This window comes from Muscardinus avellanarius, assembly GCF_963383645.1.
Source record: "Muscardinus avellanarius genome assembly, chromosome: 1".
Lineage (NCBI taxonomy): Eukaryota > Metazoa > Chordata > Mammalia > Rodentia > Gliridae > Muscardinus > Muscardinus avellanarius.
The window spans coordinates 114743498-114768246 of NC_137786.1; the positions used below are offsets into that span (position 1 = coordinate 114743498).

The window sequence follows — 24749 nt, forward strand, 5'->3', positions numbered from 1 at the left end:
CAGTCTATCAGTGTCACAACCCTGTTTTTAATGTATTCACTTATTATGGTACTAGGGGTTGAACCTGAGGATTTTCTCCCTTTGAGCCTTACCTCCAGACCTGTTTTATATTTTATTTTGAGGCTGGTTCTCAACTACAGTTGTCCAGGCTGACCTTGAACTTGACTCCCTCCTGCCTCAGCATCTTAAGTTGCTAGAAATACAGGCATGTGCCACCACATGCAACCTTAAATTTTATTTTGAGACAGAGTCTCAGCAATTTGCCAACACTTGCCTGAAACTTGTGAACCTCCTGCCTTAGCTTTCTGAGTCTTTGGCATGATGACAGGCATGTATGCCACCAAGCTTGGCTTCTATGTATTTATTTTATATATTGTAAAGTATAAGTCACTGAATGATTGAAGGCATATATTCTTATTAGGACTTTAGTCTTTTAATATATTTTTCTACCTAGATTATTACTTTAGATTCTTCAAGGTAGTACGGAGTTAGTAATTAGTCTGTTTTTATTTTTTCTTTCTAATATTCAGGATAGGCTTAGTACCTTAGCAGAAGATAAAGTTGAAAGGGTTAAAAATTCTTCACTTTGGAATGAGATTAAATTAGAGATTGTTATTCTCCAGATCATTCCCTTCAGTATTTTAGAAAATAACTTTTTCTAATTATGTTTACTCCTTACAATAATATAAATGTGACAGGAAAATGTCCTCAAGAGAATAGATAAGTTTTTTTTTTCTCCAATTCTGGTGTCTTATGAGACTTGACTGCTATTATTCAACTATAGCAGATTATAGTAAATAGCCCAGCTAAGTATAGAATAAAAGAAGTGTTATAGCTCTTCTGAGTTTTGTTTTTATTTTTCTTCCTTAGAGTTTTCATAACCAGAACATCTGAATTTTTAAGAACCAGTATTCTTTTTTAAGCCAGGCATGGTGGTGCATGCCTGTAATCCCAGTACTTGGGAAGCTGAGACAGAAGGATTCCAAATTTCAGGCTAGCTTCAGCAATTTAGTGAGGCCCTCAGAGGGCCTCAGCAACTTAGTGTAAAATAGAGCTGGGAGTGTAGCCTGGGTTCAGCCCCAGTCCCATTAGGGGAAAAAAAAAAAAAAATCTGTTGTAATTATTTAACCAAGAAAGGGGTATTATATTTGACATGTTAAAATACATTGTTAATATGTCTTGCTATTTCCTCTTATATACCTTTTATGTATTAACATGAAGATGATCTAAATATTACAGAAATCCTTTGATGCACTGAATTTTGTTACAATGTTAAAAATGGTGTGGATTTCCAAAGCAAGTGCCATACAGCGAAAAGGCAGGTAATGTATGTGTAATGTTTCAGTTGCCAAAAATGGAAAGGTTTTCTTGTGTATTACATATTTATTATACATTCTACCATCAATAAAATGTTAGTTTTCATAGTAGTTCTAATTTTTATATTTTGCCAAGCAAACTAATGTTTTTAAAAACTAAATTCAGGTAATGTGAAATTTAAAACTGCATAGTATAATTTACATTAAGATGTAAAGAAGCTGTGGCACATGCCTGTAACCCCAGTACTTGGGAGGCTGAGACAGGTGGATCACAGCTTCACAGCCATCCTCAGCAGCTTAGTGAGGCTGTCTGCTACTTACTGAGACCCCATTTCAAAATAAAAAATAAAAGCCGGGCATAGTGGCATAAACTTAAAATCCCAGCATTTGGGAGGCTGAGACCAGAGGATTGCGGTGTGCAGACCCTTTGCAACTCAGTGAGACCCTGTTTCAAAATAAAGAATAAAAAATAGGCTGAGGGTATAGCTTGGAGGTAGAATGCCTCTGGGTTTCAAACCCAGCACCACAAAAGTAAGTAAGTAAGTAAGTAAGTAAGTAAGTAAGTAAGTAAGTAAGTAAGTAAGTAAATAAGTAGGCTGGGGGTATAGTTCAGCAGTAGAATACCTCTAGGTTCAATCCCCAGTACCACAAAAACCAAAAATGTAAACAAAAGCAAAACATCTAAATATTTCCAGTAAAGGACAAAAGATTTAATTTCCTTAATTCTACAAGAAGTTTTTAACAACCAGATAGAGACCAGTAATTCATTTTAAATGGTTAAAGGAAAAAATAGTTAAAATTAAAGATACTGTATTCTATTAATAGATAAATACTTTGTGTGTATGATAGTAGGATTGAACCCCAGGAGTTTTAGAAGAGTATCAACATTTAAGGTCTGGGCAAAGATACTACTGTCTCAAAGGAAGCTGGCTGGCTGGGAAAGCTGAAGGGTATATTGTAAGGGGGAGTATTTGATGAAGGAAGGTATGGTTCAACAATGTCACATTTTGTAGCCTTATGTTACAGTTATGTTTGCCTCTTTGGGTTGTGGATTCTAAGAGGATGAGGATATTTCTGAATCTCAATATTATTTAGTAAGCCCTGCCTTAACTAATATAGGAATTGGGTGAATTGAAGAGAGACTACTTTTACTCATGATATTTTTCTGCTGTTTCTCAGAAAATTATGTAAGATGAGATAAATGGTAATCTCTTGGAATTATGTAATATATAATTTCACAATTCTAATCAATGAATCTGGGCACAGTGCTTGATTGAATTTAAATTACTATTTATTCATGCTTTGTTTTTCACTTTTCTTACAAATTTATATTATTTCTTTTCACTTGTTACCATAACCCTAGAAGGTATGTCAGTAATGAATCTTATTCAGTAAATGAAAAAAATGAGTCTCAGACAGGTTAAGTATGTTTAAAAGGATTCATGGAGGATAAATAAAGATTCATATGCAGATGTTTTAATTCTGGTTCATTTTTTTTGTATCCTAACCCACATTGCACTTATTTTGTTCTTTGTTTTGAGTCTTATTTTTATATTTTATTTTTAAGAGCGGGGCGATGTAGACCTGGAATTTGTTTCCGACTGTTTAGTAGACTCCGATTCCAAAATATGTTGGAATTTCAGACTCCAGAACTTTTGAGAATGCCATTACAGGTAGAAATTTATTTAATTAAAAAAAATTTTTTTTGTGTGTGTGTGTGTGGGGGGACTATTTCAACTTCTACCATTTGTAATTTCAAAGAATCAGTTTAGGAAACAAAATAGATCTTATGAAGGTGGATATGTCCATAACAAGATTTTTTTTATATATAGAAAAACTTAACTCATAAATCTTCAAAATTATAAAGAATTATTTGAGTGCATTTAAATTATGGGGTAGTTTATTAGTATTTTTTTTATGAGTCTCAACAACACAGTGTTTACCTTTAAAATTTTCAGTAGAAAACATTCTTTTTCATTTTTTTTTTTTCCATTTGCAGTACTGGGGAGAGAAAGCAGGGACATTCTACCTCCAAGCTAACTCGCAGCCCTACTTTTATTCTTTATTTTGAAACGGTCTCACCGAGTTCCAAAGGGCCTCATTAGTAGCCAAGGCTATCCATGAACTGCGATCCTCCTGTCTCAGCCTCCCAAATGCTGGGATTACGAGTGTACACCACTATGCCTGGCAAAATAGATTCTTAATGTACAAAATGTAATACTAAAATATTTGTAAGATATTAAGATTGTCTTGGTAGTTATGGAGTTAAGTTCACTAAAATTTTCTGTCCTTCATTAATTGCTTTTTTTTTTTAGTTTTCTGACTTCCAATAATACACTGGGTTATTTCTATGGAAAACGACCATAAGTGCATTAATTTGATTCTTTAGTGTGTTAGGCTAGATGCTAACTTCCATACCTTTAGAAAGATACAGGATCGTAATCCCAGTACTTAGGAGGCTGAGACAGGAGAATCATAGGTTTGAAGCTACCTTCAGCAGCTTAGTGAGGCTCTCAGCCTCTTAACTTAGTGAGACCCTGTTTCCAAATAAAATATTGAAAAAAAGGTCTTGGGAATGTAGCCTGGAGGTAGACGGCTCCTAGGTTCCATCCTCTCAGTACCACCAAAAGAAAGAAAAAAAAGATGGACGACCATGTTTTTGGCATCCAGGTAGCTAACACTTCTTTCTTTCACACATACACAGGAAAAACAAGATTTATTATTTTTTTGGGATACTCTGAGTTTTATATGTAAGAACTATGTAGGGAAATTTTGCCAGAGGCAGCAGTGATAGTTTTGATGTGATGAATTGATTGAGGGTGTTTATTAAGGTTCTGGCACCTATAGTATGGTATTATTCCAGTTTTTCATAGAAAAAGATTGTTCCCTTTACTGTTCTTTTCTAATCTGAGCCTTTAAGAGCTATAGTTCTAGCCGGTCGTGGTGGCACATGCTTGTAATTCCCGTGTTTGGGAGGCTGAGACAGGAGGATCACACAGGTTCAAAGCCAGCCTCAGCTATTTAGTGAGACTCTCAGCAACTTAGTGAGACCCTGTTTCCAAATAAAATATAAAAAGTAGGTCTGGGAGTATAGCCCGGAGATAGAAAGCCCCTGGGTTCCACCCCCAGTACCACAAAAACAAAACAAAAAACTATAGTTCTCATGATTTTCTTAAAAACAAAAATCATTGTTATATTTATGTTTTCAAAATGACTTACTATTTTTACTTACAGGAACTTTGTTTACATACCAAGTTGTTAGCCCCAGTTAACTGTTCCATTGCTGATTTCCTTATGAAAGCTCCTGAACCTCCACCAGCTTTGATTGTAAGAAATGCTGTACAAATGCTCAAGGTTGGTGTCTTTCTTAATAGTTTGTTTTACTTGAACTGTAAGCCAAATGAGAATATGTCTTAACTAATTCTTTAAAAAATTATCTTGCATGATCACATATTTTTATTAATATACTCATTAGTAGACAAAACAGTAGGTATAGTTCTTTTATATATATTTGAAGCAAAATAGCATATTTTTGTGAGATTTAACAAGAAAAGATTTATACATTGGTACTATATCTGATTTATTGGTTTTAAATTTAAACAGGTTTTGGTCATATCAAATTTTTTTCTCTTTTCATTTAGACAGTAGATGCAATGGATGCATGGGAAGATCTGACTGAACTTGGATATCATTTGGCTGACTTGCCAGTAGAACCACATCTTGGTAAAATGGTCCTTTGTGCTGTTGTTTTAAAGTGTCTGGACCCCATCCTTACAATTGCCTGCACACTGGCTTATCGAGATCCTTTTGTACTGCCTACTCAGGCCTCTCAAAAACGTGCAGCTATGCTCTGTAGGAAGCGTTTCACTGCAGGAACTTTCAGTGATCATATGGCACTTCTCAGAGCTTTCCAGGTACCATTATTGTCATTTATTTCTGAATATGCTATGTTAAACATGTTTCTGGTGGGCATGATAGGGCATACCTGCAATCCCGCCTACTCAGGAGGCTGAGGCAGGAGGGTCACAACTTTTGAGAACAGCCTCCACAACTTAGATCCTTTTATATTTTAAAAATAAAAAGGGCTGGGTATGAAGCTCAGTGGTAGAATGTTCCTGGGTTTAGTCCCCAGTACCACAAAAAGCAATAACAACAACAACAAAACCTCACAGAAAACATTCTGGAACAAGTGTAGCAATTTAAAAATTAATAGAAATTCCAATAATTTGTTTTATTATATCACATTTTTGTAGCATAGAAAAATATATTTTTGCTGTTAATATGTTAAAATTATCAGTTTTTCTCTACTTTTTTTTTTTTTTACTCATTTTTGTATGTGTATATGGTTATTTATATTTATGCTTTATTTTCGCGGATCTAGAGATTGAATCCTGGGGCATGCTACCTCTGAACTATACCCCTAGCCCTAGTTTTTATTCTTTGAGACCAGGTCTCATTAAGTTGCAGAGGACCTCACTAAGTAGCTGAGACTGTCTGTGAACTCACTATCCTCCTGTCTTAGCCTCCCAAGTACTGGATTACAAGCAAGTACCATCATGCCTGGCCGTGTTTATTTTTTTGATACTAAGTTCTTTGAATTGTGTCTTGGGCAAAGATGCTTTAAAATTATAGTTAAAAACTAATGAAAGAGAAGAGATAAGGGTTGTAGGCCTCTGAGAAGATCAATATAATTTACAAATTTACTAATTCAGTTACATGGGAAAGAATATTTCTTGAAAAGATATATTCTTTGTCCTTAAATTCTTTGAATATAGGCTATATATATGTAGTTAAAATTCACTTTGTTAGCTGGGTGTGGTGGTGCATGTTTATTATCCCAGTGCTTGGGAGGCTGAGACAGGAGGATCGCACAGGTTCAAAGCCAGCCTCAGCTACTTAGACCCTCAGCAACTTAGTGAGACCCTGTTTCCAAATAAAGTATAAAATACATCTGGGAGTGTAGCCTGGAGGTAGAAAAGCCCCTGGGTTCCACCCTCAGTACCACCAAAGGGGAAAAAAAATTTTAAATTCACTTTGTTGATAAAATATTCTTTTCAGGGATAGTCTTAGCATTTTTTTTTTTTCTTTCTGGTACTTCGGATGGAACCCAGGGGCATTCTACCTCCGAGTTATATCTCCAGCCACCTTTTTAAATTATTATTTCTTTATTCTGAAACAGGTCTCACTGAGTTGCAAAGGGCCTCACTATATTTCAAAGATATGACCACATAATTTAGAGGCAAGAAGAGGATTTGAGGATTCAGTCCAAGTGAGGCCAGGGATCTCAGATCTCAGGGCATGGCAACAGGAAGTGGAGCAAGGGAGAGCACAGGCTCTGCCTTTTACTTTATGGTGGCAGAAAGCAAGAGAGCAAGAAGGGGAGAGGAGCCATATATAATCCCAAGAGCCCATTTTCTCCAGCCACACCCCACTGCCTGGATTACCACCTAGAGAAACCATTAACTGCATCAACCCTGAGCATTCAAACATGAGCTCTTTAGGGGGTGTTCTGCATCTAACCATGACAGGCATACATGATTTTTCCAACACATATATAATTTAAAAAAGTAACTGTGAGCTCTTTTATGAGTATTATCAAATAATGATTGATTCATCCCTTTTAATTGGGTATATTAGATATAATATATAGGTATATAATAGAGTGGTTGAGTGATAATTAGAAGGAAATTCATAGTAGAATTTCTGTCCTTTCCCTAGCTCCTTCAAAAGCAGGTGAGATAAATTTCTGCTTTGGTCTTTCTGTTTTATTTGAAATAAACATAATTAATTTTTTAATACTTTATGCAGATGGCTTTTAGAAATCCTACTTTTCATTCACAGGGAATTGCTACATTAGTGTAAAATTTTTAAGATATAATAATGTTTCGATGATTTAGTTGAAAATGTTTTATAGTTTTGTGATTTAAAATTTGCAAATGCATCCAAGAAGGTAAATAGTCTTACAAAGGTGGTCATTTAGGTTGCTTGATACTTATTTCTTTGGGATTTTGTAAACTAAAAGTCCAGTTTAGCATTTGAATGAATACAAATTAATAATAAATTTTGCTTGATCATAAAATCTTAGATTTTATAGAATAACTAGAATAAGAATTGACCTTGAGTGATTAATGTAGTGGTTTTAACTTACTTGTTGCCTCACCAAGAAATGATTTATAAATATGTCTTGATATGTAATCTTTCTGTATAGGCATGGCAGAAAGCACGGAGTGATGGTTGGGAGCGAGCTTTTTGTGAAAAAAACTTTCTTTCACAAGCTACCATGGAAATAATTATAGGCATGAGAACACAGTTGCTTGGTCAACTTCGAGCATCAGGTAAAGTTTTCCCCCAAAGAAACTATTTAAACTGCTTAGAGTACCCTTCATTATATTTCTGGTGCTAACTGATGCTAGCTCCTATTATTTTTATCATATCATGTGTATATGTTATATATTTTGGACTGATTTTTATACATCTACTTGACTTCAACATTTGCTTGTTAATGAAAATGATACTGTAGAAGCTATAATTGAGAATTATATGCACACAATTTATATCCTTTTGAGCTGGTGTGGTGGTGAATGCCTATAATCTCAGTACTTGGGAGGCTAATAGGAGAATTACAAGTTGGAGTGACAGCCTCAGCAATGTAGGGAGACTTTTTTTTTTGTAGTAACTGGGGATTGAACCCAGGGACATTCTACCTCTGAGCTATACCCCAGCCCTACATTTTATTCTTTATTTTTTTAAACAGAGTTCATTAAGTTGTGGAGAACCTTACTAGCTGAGGCTGGCCAAAAACTTACAGCTATTTTTTATATTAATGAACCATTATTTTAGTTCTATAAAGTAAATATGAAAATTTGAATAAATTAATATGAATGCTGTTTTTGTTTTTAGAACACAACTGGTAACTATTTGAAGCCACTTGATTATTTGTAAGGATTCTAGCTTTTTTTTTTTTTTTTTGAGTTGCATGGAATAGCTGACGTGCCAAAATAATATAAGGAAAGAACCAGAAAATTAGAATTGTTTCAGCTGGAGAATATGAAAGATTTAAAAAATTTAAACTAGAATAGTATATGTGTATATTTCCTTGACTTAACCTCCAGAATTAACACCATCATAACCAAAACATATTAATACCAGTCAGAAGAAGTTTCTAAATTTTGTGTGTGTGTGTGTGCTAGGGTGTGTGCTAGGGGTTGAACCCAGGAGCATTCTACCTCTGAGCTACACTGCAGGCCTATTTTACTTCTTTTTTTTGTGTGTGTGATACTGAGGGTAGAGTGGAACCCAGGGCCTTTTCTACCTCCAAGCTATATTCCCAGACCTATTTTATACTTTATCTGGAAACAGGGTCTCACTTAGTTGCTGAGAGCCTCACTAATTAGCCGAGGCTGGGTTTGAACTTGTGCGATCCTCCTGTCTTAGCCTTCTAAGCGCTGTGATTATAAGTGTGAGCCACCTTATTTTATAACAGAATTTCACTAAGTTGCTGAGGCTGGCCGTGAACCTGTGATCTACCTGTCTCAGCCTTGCAAGTACTTTGATTACAGGCATATGCCACCATGCCTGGTTGAAGTTAAGTTTCTGATAACAGCTGATAGAATTTTATTGCAAGAATGTACATTTAAAAAAATTCCTTAAGTCTCCAATAAATATTGCACTTACTCTAGCCTGAACAGATTTAAACTTTTTTGTATTGGTTTTATATATTAGACTTTTCAGAACAGATTGTATTAATTGTGGGATTGGAATATCATTAAACTCATGAGCTATACAATTTTTTAATAAAAATACACATATTTTAAAGTGCCTTTGCATAATAGAAAAAGTTGTTTTTTGGGTTTTTCTTTTTTTTTCTTTAGGTTTTGTTAGAGCACGAGGTGGTGGTGATATTCGGGATGTTAACACAAACTCTGAAAATTGGGCTGTTGTTAAAGCTGCGTTGGTGGCAGGCATGTATCCTAACTTGGTACATGTGGACAGAGAGAATGTAGTATTGACAGGGCCAAAGGAGAAAAAAGTACGATTTCATCCCACTTCAGTTCTCAGTCAACCTCAATATAAAAAGGTAAAACATGTTTAATACTCTCAGGGCTTCAAATGAAAATGATTTTAGGTAATAGAAGGTCAAAGAAAAATGCTACAAAAACCTACCTGCTTTAAGAAATCAGTTTTGTGTGTGTGTGTGTGTGTGTGTGTGTGTGTGTGTGTGTGTGTGTGTGTAAACATATATAACATATATATAGTTAAGTATTAGAATAAACATTTGAATGCATAATATAATTGGAAGAGGTAATGCTGGAAGAATAATGAAGTCTTTTATGCAAATTACTTGAACAGTGACTTTAATATTTGTTTGGATACTAATATACATCATCTGTTTTATCAAGGAAATTTTTATATTTTAAAAGTATTCCCAGCAAATTAAGTGATAAATACAGTTAACAATGCTTTGATTTATTTTCCTAATAGATTCCACCAGCCAATGGTCAAGCTGCAGCAATCCAGGCACTGCCCACAGATTGGCTTATTTATGATGAAATGACCAGGGCTCATAGAATAGCAAATATTAGATGTTGTTCAGCAGTGACACCTGTCACTATATTGGTATTCTGTGGTCCAGCTAGGTTGGCAAGTAATGCTCTTCAGGAACCTTCATCCTTTAGAGGTAAATGCATTATAAAGAAAAAATTCTGTTTGAAATGAAAGATATTTTGTAACATAGGCAAAAAAATTGTTAAATGACAAAAATTTATATAGCAATAGCCCACTTTTGATATAGTGAGATGGCTGGGAAATAATTAAGGTATACCACTGTTCATGAAATTGATTTCTGAGTTATCTTGACATCACTTGAACATTTTTTACTAATCTCATAGATGGGAAGAAGTTTGTTTTCCACATTAATTTAAAAGGCAATTTAACATAAAGGGAATTTTTAAAAGAATAATAATAGCTAGTAATAATCCCATTATCCTAAGAAAACATCTTTAATACTTTTTCTACTTGCTTACATAATTAAAATTATTGTTCTCATACTGTTTGTAGCTTACTATCTTCATTATATCATAATTTTTGTTTTTATTTTTGAAACAGGGTCTTACTTGGTTGCTGAGCGTCTTACTATGTTGCTTAGGCTGCCCATGAACCTGAGGTCCTCCTTTCTCATCCTCCCAAGTACTGAGATTAAAAGTGTGTGAGCTGGGCATGGTGGCGTACGTTTGTAATCCCAGTACTTGGGAGGCTGAGACAGGAGGATCACACAGGTTCGAAGCCAGCCATAGGTACTTAGTAAGGCTCTTAGCAACTTAATGAGACCCTGTTTCCAAAATAAACTATAAAATGGGTCTGGGAGTATAGCATGGAAGTAGAAAAGCCCCTGGGTTCCACCCCCAATACCACAGAAAAGCAAACAAACAAACAAACAAACAAACAAACAAATGTGTTACTGTGCCCAGCTTCAGACTATTTAATAGATTTTTAATGTTTCATATTCATGGCTGCACAATGCTCTATCTGAAGTGACATAATGCATATATAATGTTTCTTTAGAGTTGGACATTTTGATGATTTTTAAGTTTTTGCTACTAAGTGATTCTGTAAATATTTGTCAGATACTATGCTAATTATTGAAGGCATAAGAGAAGCAGGATGCTTCTATACTGAGGACTTTACACAGTGGAGGCAGTAGACAGTAAATAAGTGATAATCTTCATAATGCTATCTGGGAAATAAAAAGAGGACTGCCTTACAGGTGACTTACTTTAGAAAGAGAGCCCAGGCAAGTTGGTCTGAGGGAATGAGTCTTAAATTGAGACTCAAAGTATGAGAGGAAACTAGCTAAACAGAGAAGCAGAAATGTTCTATAGGTGGAGCAAAATAGAAAACTTTAAGATTGGATACTAGGACATAATTTAAGAACTGTCAGGCCATATGATTGGGGCACATTGGTCAGCGATGAGATAAGGTTGAAAGGGCGGCATGGATTTGTAGGCCATAGTCAGTGCAAGAGAAGCCCAAAGTAGATTTACATAGGGTAGTGAGTACCATGATGTCATTCATCTCTTTTGCTTACTGTCTTGTTATGATGTAAGGGTAAACGTGATTTACTCTTTCAATATGTATTGGAACAGGGGATGGCATTCCGAACGACAGTAGTGATAGTGAAATGGAGGATAGAACTACTGCTAATTTGGCGGCTTTGAAACTTGATGAGTGGCTCAACTTCAAACTAGAGCCAGAGGTAAGTCGCTTTTTAATAGGTAATAATTTTCTTCATTTAGTTAGTATGAATTGATATGTAGTATGATAAAAATTTTCTTTAGTATTGAGTCTTTAGTATTAGAGAATACAGCTTGTTTTTTCAGTTTTCATAGGTTCTGTGTATATTTTCTGCTGTATTGTTTTTTCTAACAGAGGACTTGAAAAACCTAGGTGTGGCTTAGTAGTTTTGCATAGTTATTGTCTTAGTCCATTTGTGCTACTATAGCAGAATACCACAGACTAGGTAATTTATTTCTCATAGTTCTAGAATGTGGGAAGTTCAAGATCAATTGCTGGTGAGGACTATTCAGTGCTTTCAAGATGGCACCTTACCCTTTGGCCTTTGCAAGGTTTCTCTGTCCTTTGCATGGCAAAAAGAAGTGTCCATTTGTAAGGGAATCTCATACCAGTCATCTCCTCAAAATTCACTCTTCCCAATATGCCTTAATTGTGGATTAAGTTTCAATCTGAATTTTTAGAGGGGGAAAACATTCAAATTACAGCAGTAATATTTGAATATTTCTGGATATATAAAAAATGAGTATTGGGCATACAAGAACTCCTTTTACTTTGTATAACTGTTTTTGTGAAAAATGTAGTTCATTCTATTTTCTGTTTTTGTATACCTCTGAATTAGGAAGAATAAATATTTCTTTTCAAATCATAAGCCTCTCTTAATTCCCTCTCTTTCTCCCTTCTTCCCTCCCTCCCTCTTTGCCTTTCTCCAGCTTCCTCTTTTCTTTCCTTCGTCATAAGCACTGGAGATTGAACCCAGTGGCATTCTGCTTCAAGCTAAACCTTTAGCCCTTTTTATTTTTTGTTTTGAAACAGGGTCTTGCTAGATTGCCAAGAGTCTCACACTTGCTAAGGGTGTCCTTGAACCTGTGATCCTCCTGTCTCAGCCTCCCAAGTACTAGATCATTTTATATCCATTTTTGGAAGGCAAACAAGATGTCAGCCAACACTGGCTAAATTTACTTACTTTTTAAAATTCTTTCTATTAATTTATCACTCCAACCTACTGCAGTTGGATTCCCATTCCCACCAACTCTACCCTACATTTCAGTGAAATACTACTTGCCAAGGTCAACTGTGTCCTTCAGTCTTGATAACTTCTCTCTAGCACTTGTTACTATTATCCCTAACCTCCTTTTTGTAGTCCTGCCCTTTCTCATTCTTTCTCTTCACTCTTGCCTCAACTTTTTAATCATTAGTTACTGTCAAGTCAGTCCTTACTCTATAGTCTTTCCTTCTAACTTGTTTCACTCATTCTGATGTATACATTTTTTCCTTAAATTTCAAAATCTCTGGTTCTCCGTGCTTTGCTTTTTTCTTCTCGATTTCTCAACAATCGAGAGGTAAGGTTTCCCTGGGAACCTTACCTCTATATGTAGATTGTAACCATGTGTGCATGCACCAAAGTTCCCAAGTTTATATCTTTAGGCCTTCTGGACATCATCATTTGGATATTTTGTGATACTAAAGAACTGAATGTATTTCTCTTTATTTGCTTTGCAACTACTTATTCAGAATTAAATCACACTCCACCATAATCATTGTTGCCTGTCTCTCTTATTAAACTTTCATTTGATTTTGCTAAGTGCGTAGAATATGGTGAATAAGACATTTTACTTTATTCATGCAACCAAATGAATGATATGAATAGTAAATTATATTAAATATGAAATACATTATTTGGAAACAGTTGCATATCTTAACTACTAAACAAATTAAGTATCTTATATATGTGATAGGAATTTAGCTTATATCTGTTTGAATAAAGGATGCTCTTATTATAGGCAGCCAGTTTATTGCTGCAGCTAAGACAGAAGTGGCATAGCTTATTTTTACGCCGAATGAGAGCTCCATCTAAACCCTGGTCTCAAGTTGATGAAGCTACCATAAGAGCAATTATAGCTGTCTTAAGCACAGAAGAACAGTCTGCAGGCTTACAGCAGCCATCTGGAATTGGCCAGCGGCCAAGGCCTATGTCTTCAGAAGAACTTCCTTTGGCGTCATCGTGGAGATCAAACAATAGTAGGAAAAGTTCAGCAGATACTGAATTTTCTGATGAGCCTACTACTGGAGAAAGGTAAATTATGGCATTCTATTTAAATGGGACATATTTTCTCCAGGAAAATGAATTATAATGTTTGATAATTACTTTCTTATAATCTAAGATACATAAAATGATTACAATAAGTGGCAAGAATTTTTTGCTCATAAAATATATAGTTCTTACAAGTACTAAGGACTTCCAAGTTATTGGCATTTATGAATGAATTATTTAACAAAGTCATTCTTTTTAGGAAAAAGTACAGATATTTCATTTCTAGATTTCTTTTCTTTTTTCTTTTTTTTTTGGTGGTACTGGGGTTCCTGGAAACCCTTCTACTTCCAGGCTACACTCCCAGACCTATTTTATAGTTTTTCATATGGAAACAGGGTCTCTTAAGCTAGCGAGGCTGGCTTTGAACCAGCGCAATCCTCCTGTCTCTGCCTCCCAAGCGCAGGGATTACAAGCGTGCGCCACCATACCTGGCCTCCAGTTTTCTTAAATTTAAGGTCTCTAAAAAAAAAAAAAGGAAAGAAAGATAGTAACATTCTAAAATATATGTTTTGGTTGGTACTTGTCAAGTGATGTTTTTCCTTTCCCTGCAGTGAGAAATATTGGCTATGGTTGTTAAACAACTTTCCCATAAGCCTTACCTTATGGCAAGAATACTTGTACTCTTGACTTGGGGAATATAGCAGTGAGCAGAAACAAAGATATAAGATCTCTTACTTCACTAATTTTACATCTTACAGCAGGAGACATATAGTAAATAAGTATATAAATTTACTATCATGTGTAAAAATTTGTTACAGTTTGGCCAAATTCTTTATTCTTTCTAGTAGTTTACAATTATTTGTGATGTTTTTATTAAATGATTGTTAAGATGATCTATTTTAGTGGTTAGAGTGTTTTTCTAGTCTGAGGCTCTGGATTTGATCCCTGGCACCTCCAAAATCAAAGACTTTTTATAACTTTATATAAGAATGTACTTTAGTAATGTAATAATGTTTGTAATGAATCATTGGTCATGATTCAGAAATATTTCTGGTTAGCTGGGCAAGGTGATGCACACCTGTAATCTCAGTACTTGGGAGGCTGAAACAGGAGAATTGCAGGTTCAAAGCAATCCTTAGCGATTGGGTGAGGCTCTCAGCAACCTAAGCAAAATTTCGTGTTTGCTCTCAGCAGACATGAAATATGAGTTTTTAATACCTTTGATTACATTTTACATTTTTTAATTATTAAGTATAAAGGCTTGTCTGTTGAGACTTCAGTGAAGAGAAATAAAAATACTGGTTTCCAAGTTCTTTAAGATCATTCAGCCAGTTTGTAAGAAAAGCTTATAATGTGTGTGCCTGAACCTTTTTTTCTGGTCTAGAGAACCTCCTGAGAAAAAAAGGTAAAGACTAAAAGTACATTTTCGATTTAAACATTCTTCGCTTTTTGAAAATATTGTTCTGAATATTTTTTGGGCATTGGCTGTTCAGGATGTGAGAATTCCATTTTCATATAAATTGTTATGTGGTAGTTTTCCTACAAAGACTTGTTAGATCTATAGCAATATTGGAGACACACACACACACACACACACACACACACAAATATTTTTATTTTTTGTAGTACTAGAGATTGAACCCAGGGGCATTCTACATCTGAACTACACTCCTGCTCTATTTTATTTTATTTTTTTGAAATGGGGTCTCACTAAGTTGCTGGTGCTGGCCTCTAATCTGTGACCCTCCTGTCTTAGCCTCCCAAGTACTGGGATCACAGGCATGTGCCACCAAGCCTATCTAATGCGTACATTTTTAGATATAAAGCTCTCTTTTTTATGAAAATAATAGATGCTCATTTTAATAAAAACAGGCGTATAGAAGATAAAATTACAAAGTATGATGCTACATTTTAGAAACTTTTGATTATCTTATAAACTTCTTTTCTTTTTTTCTTTTTTGTGGTGTTGGGATTGAACCCAGGGTGTTTCACCTCTGAGCTACGCCACCAGTCCTATTTTATTCTTTATTTTGAAACAGGGTCTCACTAAGAGGCTGGCTGAGAAACTGTCTCAGCCTCCCAAGTACTGGGATTACAAGCATGTGTCACCACGCCTGGCTGTAAACTCATTTTCTTTTCTTTTCTTTTCTTTTCTTTTTTTTTCTTTTCTTCTTTTTTTTTTTTTTTTTGGTGGTACTGAGGTTCCTGGAAGCCCTTCTACCTTTGGGCTATACTCCCAGACCTATTTTTACATTTTTATTTGGAAACAGGGTCTCCTAAGCCAGCGTGCACGGCTGGCTTCAAACCTGCGCGATCCTCCTGTCTCTGCCTCCCAAGCGTGGGGATTACAAGCGTGTGCCACCACGCCCAGCCTGTAAACTCATTTTCTAAATGTGATAATAACTTGAGCCTTTTAAATTTCTTTGCAAGCTATTGTCTTTCACTGTTTATTCTTTTACCTGTTGAATAGTGGGATACAGAATTGTATCTACTTTCAGACTTCTGGTGATTTTAATAGAAAGGCTTGAAGGATATGTAGTTTGGTGAGAAATAAGATAAGGACTCTTAGGAAGACTTATTTTATTTTTTGATCCTCCAAGTGTTTTTTCTTTTTCAGTTAACACATAATTGTTGTAATATTTATGGCATAGTGTGATGTTTCAGACCATGTATACAGTGTGTAATGCTCAAATCAGGGTAATTAGCATTTCCATATCCTTATCATTTTTTATGTTTGAAGTTTTCAGACTCCTCTCTTCATAAAAGACCTAATAGCTTGTTATAAACTATAATCACCCTATTGTGCTGTAGAACACTAGAATTTATTTCTTCTGTCTGTTTTGATACCTATTATCCAATCTCTCTAAACATCCCCTCTCTTACCTACCCTTCCTAGCCAATAGTAATCACTCCTTTAGTGATATTTATTTTCAAGGGGAGAAGTTATAATCTTGTGAGATTATTTCTTTATAGTTAGAATTTTTACTCTAGGAAGGCAACATGTATAGATTATATAACAAAAGCCTTCCTTTACTTAATATAGAAACTGTTAATAACAGTTGCCCATATTTCTTCCTAAAATTAAACCATTTTTCTTTTACATGTCATTTTCTGAATAGTGCTTTTGATAGCAAAGGAAAAATGTTTGTTTTTTCTATAAGGGAAGTTAGATAATCTTGACACTGTGTCTATATAAGAACTCTGATCTTAAATGAAAATTTAGATGGAATGGTTATTGGGACCTCTTCATTTCTATCTTAATGAAGTTTTTGGGGAAAGACAAATATGAGAAAGAGAAAAAGTAGAATTTATCTCACAGCAAAAGACCAATTTGAAAACCACAGAATTGGACATTTAGTTCCATTGAGAATATGATTTTAATTTAGTTTTGGTAGAGTTGGGGACTGAACATAGGGTATTTTGCACACTAGGTAAGTGCTCTACCACTGGATTACATTTCCAGCCCACATAATTTTAATTTTAGTAAGATTTTACCCTCATTTAAGTTCTATTTCCTAGTTTTCAGGTCAGTTAGGTTCCAGGGTAAGAATTATGGAATGTAAGTGGTTGTAACAAGATAATTCATTAGATTTCAGTTCACTGTCTTTAGATGTTAGCTTTTTTATTTCTTTGTGAAATAATACTGGATCTAATATATTACCATATCTTCTCTTTAGAGAAGCAAATTGTGGAGCATACTCTTTAATTTGTCTTGAAGACAGAGTAATTATAATTGCAAGACTGTGGAAACATGAATTACTAAAGGCCTGTTTATTTTATTTTTTTATTTTTTATATTTTTTTGGTGGTACTGGGGGTGGAACCCAGGGGCTTTCTATCTCTGGGCTCTACTCCCAGACCTATTTATATTTTATTTGGAAACAGGGTCTCACTAAGTTGCTGAGAGCCTCACTAAGTAGCTGAGGCTGGCTTTGAACCTGTGTGATCCTCCTGTCTCAGCCTCCCAAGCACAGGAATTACAAGCATGTGCCACCATGCCCGGCTTGTTTTTGTTTTAAATTTATAATAGCTATCATTAAATGGAGAAGAGTAAAAGAGACACAGTAGTAAAGCCTACATTCAACAGTTACCAAGACTTTCTCATCTATTTGATTAATCTACCTAAATTTAATTTTTTCTTCCTTTCTTCCTTTCTGTTTTTGCTTCACATATTTCAAGGGAAATCCCATACAGCAGGTCATTTTACCTTTCCATATGTAAATATTCATTTCTTAAGAATAGGGGCATTTTTCTTGTATCTTTAAAATATAGTTACCTACCCCCTAAAATACAGTCTTACCCTACCCCCTAAGATCAAACTATGAATTTCTTTAATCAGCATTCAGGGATTGTGTTTGGTTATCAAGGTTTTTGAGTCTGTTGTGAGATTTTAAGTATTTCTTCTTTTTTGATATTAAGTTGGCATACTGTGAAATGACTCACATTCTGGACTTGTCTGTTTCCTCTTGGCATCATTTATTGCTGTATTCTCTGTATTTCATGTAAACTGGTAGTTAGCCATCAAGCATGATTACATCCAGTGTTTTTTTGGAGAATATTTTGTAGCTGATATGAACTTTGTATTGTAAACAGGAAATAAAAGTCTGGTTGTACTTTTAGAAAGTACAGTGAAAAAAAACTGTACTTTCTAAAAAACTATAAAATTTCCAAATAGTATGTTCATGCCATTTAATCCTAGAATTTTAGGATAGAAAATCTTAAGAGTTTATTTAGAATAATTGTTTAATTGAAGAGATAAATGAAAGCACATATAAGAATTGCTCAAGATCAAATATAGAGTTAGTTGTGATTTATAATTGTAGAAATCTGTATTTCATGGCTTCAGTTCATTGTTCTTTTCACTTCACCACACTATAATTTTTTTGGTGTTCTTTAAAAATCTGTTTTACCAAGTATTCTTTCTGTTTTTTGTATATTTTAAAAAATATATTTTTGCCTCATTTTAAAAGTGGATCCTTATAGCCCAGCAGCTTATTCTTTTTTTCCTTGAGGTGCTGGGGAGTGACCCAGGGCCTCATGTATTCTAGGTAAGCACTCCACTACTGAACTACACCCACACCCTCAGCGCAATCTAGACATTTCCTAATTTGTAAATGTACTAGGAAAATGGAATTTCCTCTTAAAATAATATTCCATACCTCATTATATCATTGGGCCTTTTGATTGAAATATCAATCAAAAGTATTATAAACTTAAATATAATTTATTTTTGCTTCCTCTTTCTTGCTCAAGAGTATTGATGAAATCTCCATCTTCAGCATTACACCCACCTCAGAAGTACAAAGATAGAGGAATTTTACATCCTAAACGAAGCACTGATGACCGGTCAGATCAATCTTCTGTGAAGTCTACAGATAGCAGTAGTTACCCTAGTCCTTGTGCTAGTCCTTCTCCTCCATCCTCAGGAAAGGTAGAGTATCTAAAAGCAGATGCAGTAAAGAACAGATTTATAGCACATCTAATGCTATATATTTAAACAAAAGTATAAAAGCTTCTACTTTCCAAATTGTTGAGTCTGTACTAGATATAAATTCAGGCCTGGCATATTGGAGACACTTGGAGTAAATTTTTTTTCCCTGCTTTCCAAATATTTCTAATTCTTACCATCTTAACATATATTAAATAACACATGATATACTATTGGTATGTAGCTAGGCAGTTCATTATTTGTGTTTTATTTCTTTAAAACCTTTTTGGTTAAAACAAAAAAGATTATCTTAATTGTTTTATAATTTCAGAATTGAAAAATTAGTTTCCTTGAATTCTTAACTGATTTCTGAAATTTAATATTTATGATAAAATACACAAAAATAAAACAATAAAATGCAGAAGACAGGTTAGCATTAGGAAGATAGGAAATGTTGATATAGGGTATCTTTAAAAATTTTGTATATAAATGATTTTCTATGTCTCAAATGTGTTTAATTTTCTGTGCTATTAGTATCTAAATAAGTAAGCAATTATTAATTATTTAAATACATGTATTTTGGTGAAAACATCTGCTGAAACACTTGTTAAATAAATGGAAAAGAATGTTTTCCTGTGCTGGGCGTGGTGGCGTATGCTTGTAATCCCAGTATTTGGGAGGTTGGGACTGGAAGATCACAGTTTGCCGACAGCCTCATCTACTTAGTGAGGCCCTCTGCAACTTAGTGAGATCTGTTTCAAAATAAAGAAGAAAAAATAGGGCAGGGGATTTAGCTCGGAGGTCGAATGCCCCTGGGTTCCATCCTCAGACCCACAAAAAAAGAGAAAGAAATATTTACCTGTATTTGCATTCTTAGGTTTTTGGTTTATTTTTAAACAACTTTATTAAGGTATTACTTACACATAGAATTTACCAATATAAACTGTGCAATTGAGTGAATTTTGACAAACATATATGTAATTGTGTAACTACACCACATTATGGAATTATGGAACTATATCACAGCCATGTACAGAAAACATTTCCATCATTCTAGGTCCCAGAAACTACTGATCTGCTGTCTGTCCTTGGAGTTCTGCCTTTTCTAGAATTTTCTGTAAATAGAAACTTTTGAACACTTTTGAAGAAACATGTGAACGTAACTTTTTGTGTCTGATGTTTTTACTTAATATAATGCTTTTGGAGTTCATCATATTGTTGAGTATATTACTAATTACTTTTATTTCTGAGTAGTATTTTCTGTTGTATGGATAAACCACAGTTTGTTTACCCGTTGACCAGTTGATGGACACTTGGGTTGTTTCTTCTTTTTGACTCTTATGAATAAAGCTGCTAATATAAATCTGTCTATTTTCTGTTTGGAGGCAGATATCTTAGAGTAGGATTTTTGACTTGTGTAGTAACTGTGGGTGTAATTTTACAAGAAACTACCCTACTATTTTGCAAAATGGCTATATTATATTGCATTCTATCCAACAATGTATAAGAGTATATTTACTCCATTTATTTTGTCAAATAAATAATTTGGCATTATTAGTCTTAGTAATTTTAGCCACTCTAGTAGATATATTGTTTTTAATAATATTTTATTGGTGCATTGTAGTCATATATCTTAATGGGGTACTAGATGGTAGAGGCATATATGGACATTGTACTTGTAATTTGCAATTCTCAACGAGTAGTGATATTCAGCATCTTTCCTATACTTTGTCATTCTGTATCTAGTCTTTGAAGGATGTCTTCATATTTTTGTTTTATTGGTTATCTTTTATTAAGTTTTCTATGTATTTAAGGTACAAATCATATTTGTATATATTTTACAACTTTTTAAAAAGTTTTTTTATTGATGCATTGTAGTCGTACATCTTAAGTGGAGTACAAGATGGTAGAGGCATACATGCATACATCACCCAGTTAGCCCTTACCTAATTCCCACCCCATTCCCTCCCCCCTCCCTCCTTCTCATGTTTGGCTTAGTGATTGACTTTGATATGTTTATTACTGTACATTAGGGAATTTTACAACTTTTTCTAAGTCTTTGGCTTGCTAATTGTTTTTTATTTTTATTCTATTTCATCATTTTTTTCTAATATTATTCATATGTTTTGTGTCTTAAATTTTTGCCTAAGCTAACAAATTTTCTCATATCTTTTTCTAAAAGTGCTTAGTAAGAGCTCTTACATTTAGATATATGATCTATATTGAGTTAATTTTTTTATAGTATGGATGGTTAAGAGTCAGTTTAGTTGCAGTCATTTTAATTTTTTTGAGATATCATTGTAAGCAGTATTACAGTTGGTTCAGAACAGTGTTCATTCTGGTATTAATCTAGTTTTAGTACAGAGGTGTGACCAGTGCTCTGTGTTTTGCAAGTTCTCTGTTCTGTTCAAGGATTATATGGTATAATTCCTAGCCACATGTGAGCTTTGGGAATTTGTTACACCTTGACTACTTTTCTTCAGATCTTTCCTTAGTCTTACCACTCTCCCCACTCCTAGTCATGTTCAGGACCGTAATTAGCTAAAATTCTTGTGCATTATCCTTGGAGCTCTCTTTCTAGGTAATGCCTTTCATTTGATACATTGTCATGCAAATTCTAGCCACTTTGTTCTCTAAAGTCCAGTCTCTATCTTTGCAATCCAGTGAGATTACTGAACTCTGTTTCTGTGTGTCACCTGGAAACTGCTTTCAGGCAGTAACCTGGAACTATCTTAGTTTTGTTTTCAGGATATGAGAGTTGATTAACATTTTCTGAAACAACATTTGGAATATAAATCAAAGTTGATAATACAGGGTTCTTTCTTGATGAAGCATTTAGAATGCTTCAGAAATGAGTACTTGTTTTGGATCTTTAACTTCATTTTGATTGATCCTTGTATACGCTTTCAGGCATGATTAGAACTATTTGCATTCATTGAATATTTGGTAAAAAATACTTGGTTTATGTGTTTTTGAAGATGTTAATTAATGGAGCCTACTCGTTTTGAAAGGTCAAATTACCTTTCAAGAACTTATGCATTCTTTTATAGGGCTCAAAATCTCCTTCACCAAGACCAAACATGCCTATTCGATACTTCATAATGAAGAGTAGCAATCTGAGAAACCTTGAAATTTCTCAACAGAAGGGTATCTGGTCTACAACCCCTAGTAATGAGCGGAAGCTAAACCGAGCCTTTTGGGAAAGCAGCATGGTTTACTTGGTATTTTCTGTTCAAGGATCTGGACATTTCCAGGTGAGCCATCCTGAAAAAGTGAAATGGGCTTATCCTGTACCATACAGATACAAACAAAACAAACTCTGGCTTCATCTCTTTTAGGGGATGTTAGTACTGGGATCCCTTTGTTTTTGCCTTGTCTTAACAGAGCCTTTCTGGTTTTCAGTTTTTCCTTCAGGAGACAACTTTACACTTACTAATTCTCAGGTGAATTAAAAGTAATAAAATGCAGTCAGTATTGACAATGAAGAAACCATGTTTAATTTTTCATGACTTACTATATATCTGAATTTATTAAAATAATGAATTTTTTATTTAATACTAATTATTTTGTAAAAATACAAGTTGAGAGGCTTGGTTGTATTCATTAGGTATGTAGTAAGTATGGACACAGAACTATTGCTGCATTATTTAGAAACTACTAGAAAGTGAAATTATATAAGGCCTCAATTGGTCTATTTGGTGATAAATCTTATAAAAATTATAGTTTTTTGTTGCTTTGGCTAAGTGTATATGACTTTTATATTTCATCTTTACCTTAAAAAAAAACTCAGCCTTATCAGTAAAATTAGATTTATAGATCTTAATGTTATCTTTGCCTCTATTTCCCCTTATTTTACTTACAGGGATTTTCTAGGATGTCTTCAGAGATAGGAAGGGAGAAGAGCCAGGATTGGGGCTCAGCTGGACTAGGAGGAGTATTTAAGGTGGAGTGGATAAGAAAAGAAAGCCTTCCCTTTCAGTTTGCACATCATCTACTCAATCCTTGGAATGACAACAAGAAAGTGCAGATAAGCAGAGATGGGCAGGTACATACTGGCATTTAATTTTTTTCTTTTACTTTTTTGTTTTGTCATTATGTAGTACTTAGAAGATGTACAAAGACAAATTGTATATTCCATAATCACATGGGAACCTGATTTTGATTTATAAAAAATGGTAAAAGTTAATTGAAAATGTGTCATACAACTCATTGCTTTTTAAACATTTTGTAAATTTTGCTTTGTGCTATCATTACATGTATGAAATCTTTCATAAATCACTTAATGAGATTCCTCTTGTCTTACTAAAATGATCAGAACTGCAATTTTGAGTTTATTTAGTTAAAATCTGAAGATGACAGTATTTAATTTCTTTTTGGTTTTAACTAATTTTTTTAAGTATGTAACAACTTACTTATTTTTATTACATTTTGTTTTGCCTTTATGATACTTTGTATTTGTATTTAAAGCTAGTTACAGTGATGGGAATTAACATAGAGTGCCAGAACTGTTCTAGTTGCTTTATATAGTTTAGTTCTTATGAATAAGTTATTAGTCCGATTTTATGTAAAAGAAAATAGACTCAGTTTAATTTTGTTTCAAGGTTACATGGCTAATAATTTTTTTGAGCCAGTATGGCTCACTTTTGGTCACCATTCTTTAAGTACTCATCAGAGGTATCATGCTATAGGATTTTAAAGTGGCATTCTTTTCAATTGTGTAATAACCTTTTTTGTTTTATAATAATGATTTTGAAATAAGTTCCTAAGATAAGAATATTTAGTCACTTAAGATAATTTCTTGAAAAAACCACTTAAAACAGCTAATAGTGCTAGGTTTTATAGGAAACCTTTGGAAACTCAAAGTTGAACACTTTTGCTAAATCTCTGTTAGAAACAAAATTTGTTATTTCTAGACAGAATTTTAGGACTCCATGGAAACCTGTTGCTATTTTCTCATGAAAGTTGAGATGTTCTCAGATTAGCTACAGTCTTAGAAGTCTGCTCCATATATTTTAAAGCAAATAATTAGAATAATGATTACCATGTGATATTAGCATGTTTTGGTAAAAACAGTGAAATTTAAGATGAGTTTTTTTTTTCCTTTTTTATAAATTTTATATTTTGGTGACTGAAATTTTAAGTCTAGTTATTTATATGTTTATTTTGACTTTTGATCTATTTAGGAACTAGAACCTCAGGTTGGTGAACAGTTGCTCCAGTTATGGGAACGCCTTCCATTGGGAGAAAAAACTACAACTGATTGACTCTCAGGTTATACCACACTTGACTTTTGAGTACTAGCAGTATTTATTACTATTAGGATATTAGGATGACTTTCAGATTATTTATTTATTTATTTTTCAATTTTTTAGAACTCTTGGCTGCATAAGAACATCATGCTTATTACAACCATTGAGTGCACTGACTACCAGACCCTGAGATTCACTGTGTCATGAATGGGCTTTTCTGGTTTGGAATTTTGCTTCAGAATTACCATCTTTATATATGAGAAAATGATCTTTTGAATTTTTATAGTTATTATTGGGAGTGATTATGTAATGTTTACTAATTATATGTTTATTGTAAATAAAATAGTTTCATTATTTGGTACAATAGAGATTGTTTTAATCAAACTTAATTTGAAGTTAAACATGACTTTAAAACATTTAGTTACAACTCTTATT

The 24749-nt window shown here is 33.9% G+C and overlaps 1 protein-coding gene across 1 annotated transcript in view; it reads left to right on the plus strand.

The window, feature by feature from the left end:
- Positions 1–24329, plus strand: part of YTHDC2 (YTH N6-methyladenosine RNA binding protein C2) — a gene marked incomplete at both ends in the record, with an annotated part of 76448 nt that extends 52119 nt beyond the window's left edge. Inside the window, 13 exons of the mRNA XM_080689001.1 lie at positions 1240–1322; positions 2884–2989; positions 4551–4670; positions 4958–5230; positions 7525–7651; positions 9188–9393; positions 9798–9993; positions 11459–11568; positions 13388–13680; positions 18891–19068; positions 22116–22319; positions 22928–23110; positions 24249–24329. Coding sequence (XP_080545127.1) covers positions 1240–1322; positions 2884–2989; positions 4551–4670; positions 4958–5230; positions 7525–7651; positions 9188–9393; positions 9798–9993; positions 11459–11568; positions 13388–13680; positions 18891–19068; positions 22116–22319; positions 22928–23110; positions 24249–24329 — 2160 coding nt within the window. The remainder of the gene's footprint in view (positions 1–1239; positions 1323–2883; positions 2990–4550; positions 4671–4957; positions 5231–7524; positions 7652–9187; positions 9394–9797; positions 9994–11458; positions 11569–13387; positions 13681–18890; positions 19069–22115; positions 22320–22927; positions 23111–24248) is intronic.
- Positions 24330–24749: the final 420 nt, after the last annotated feature.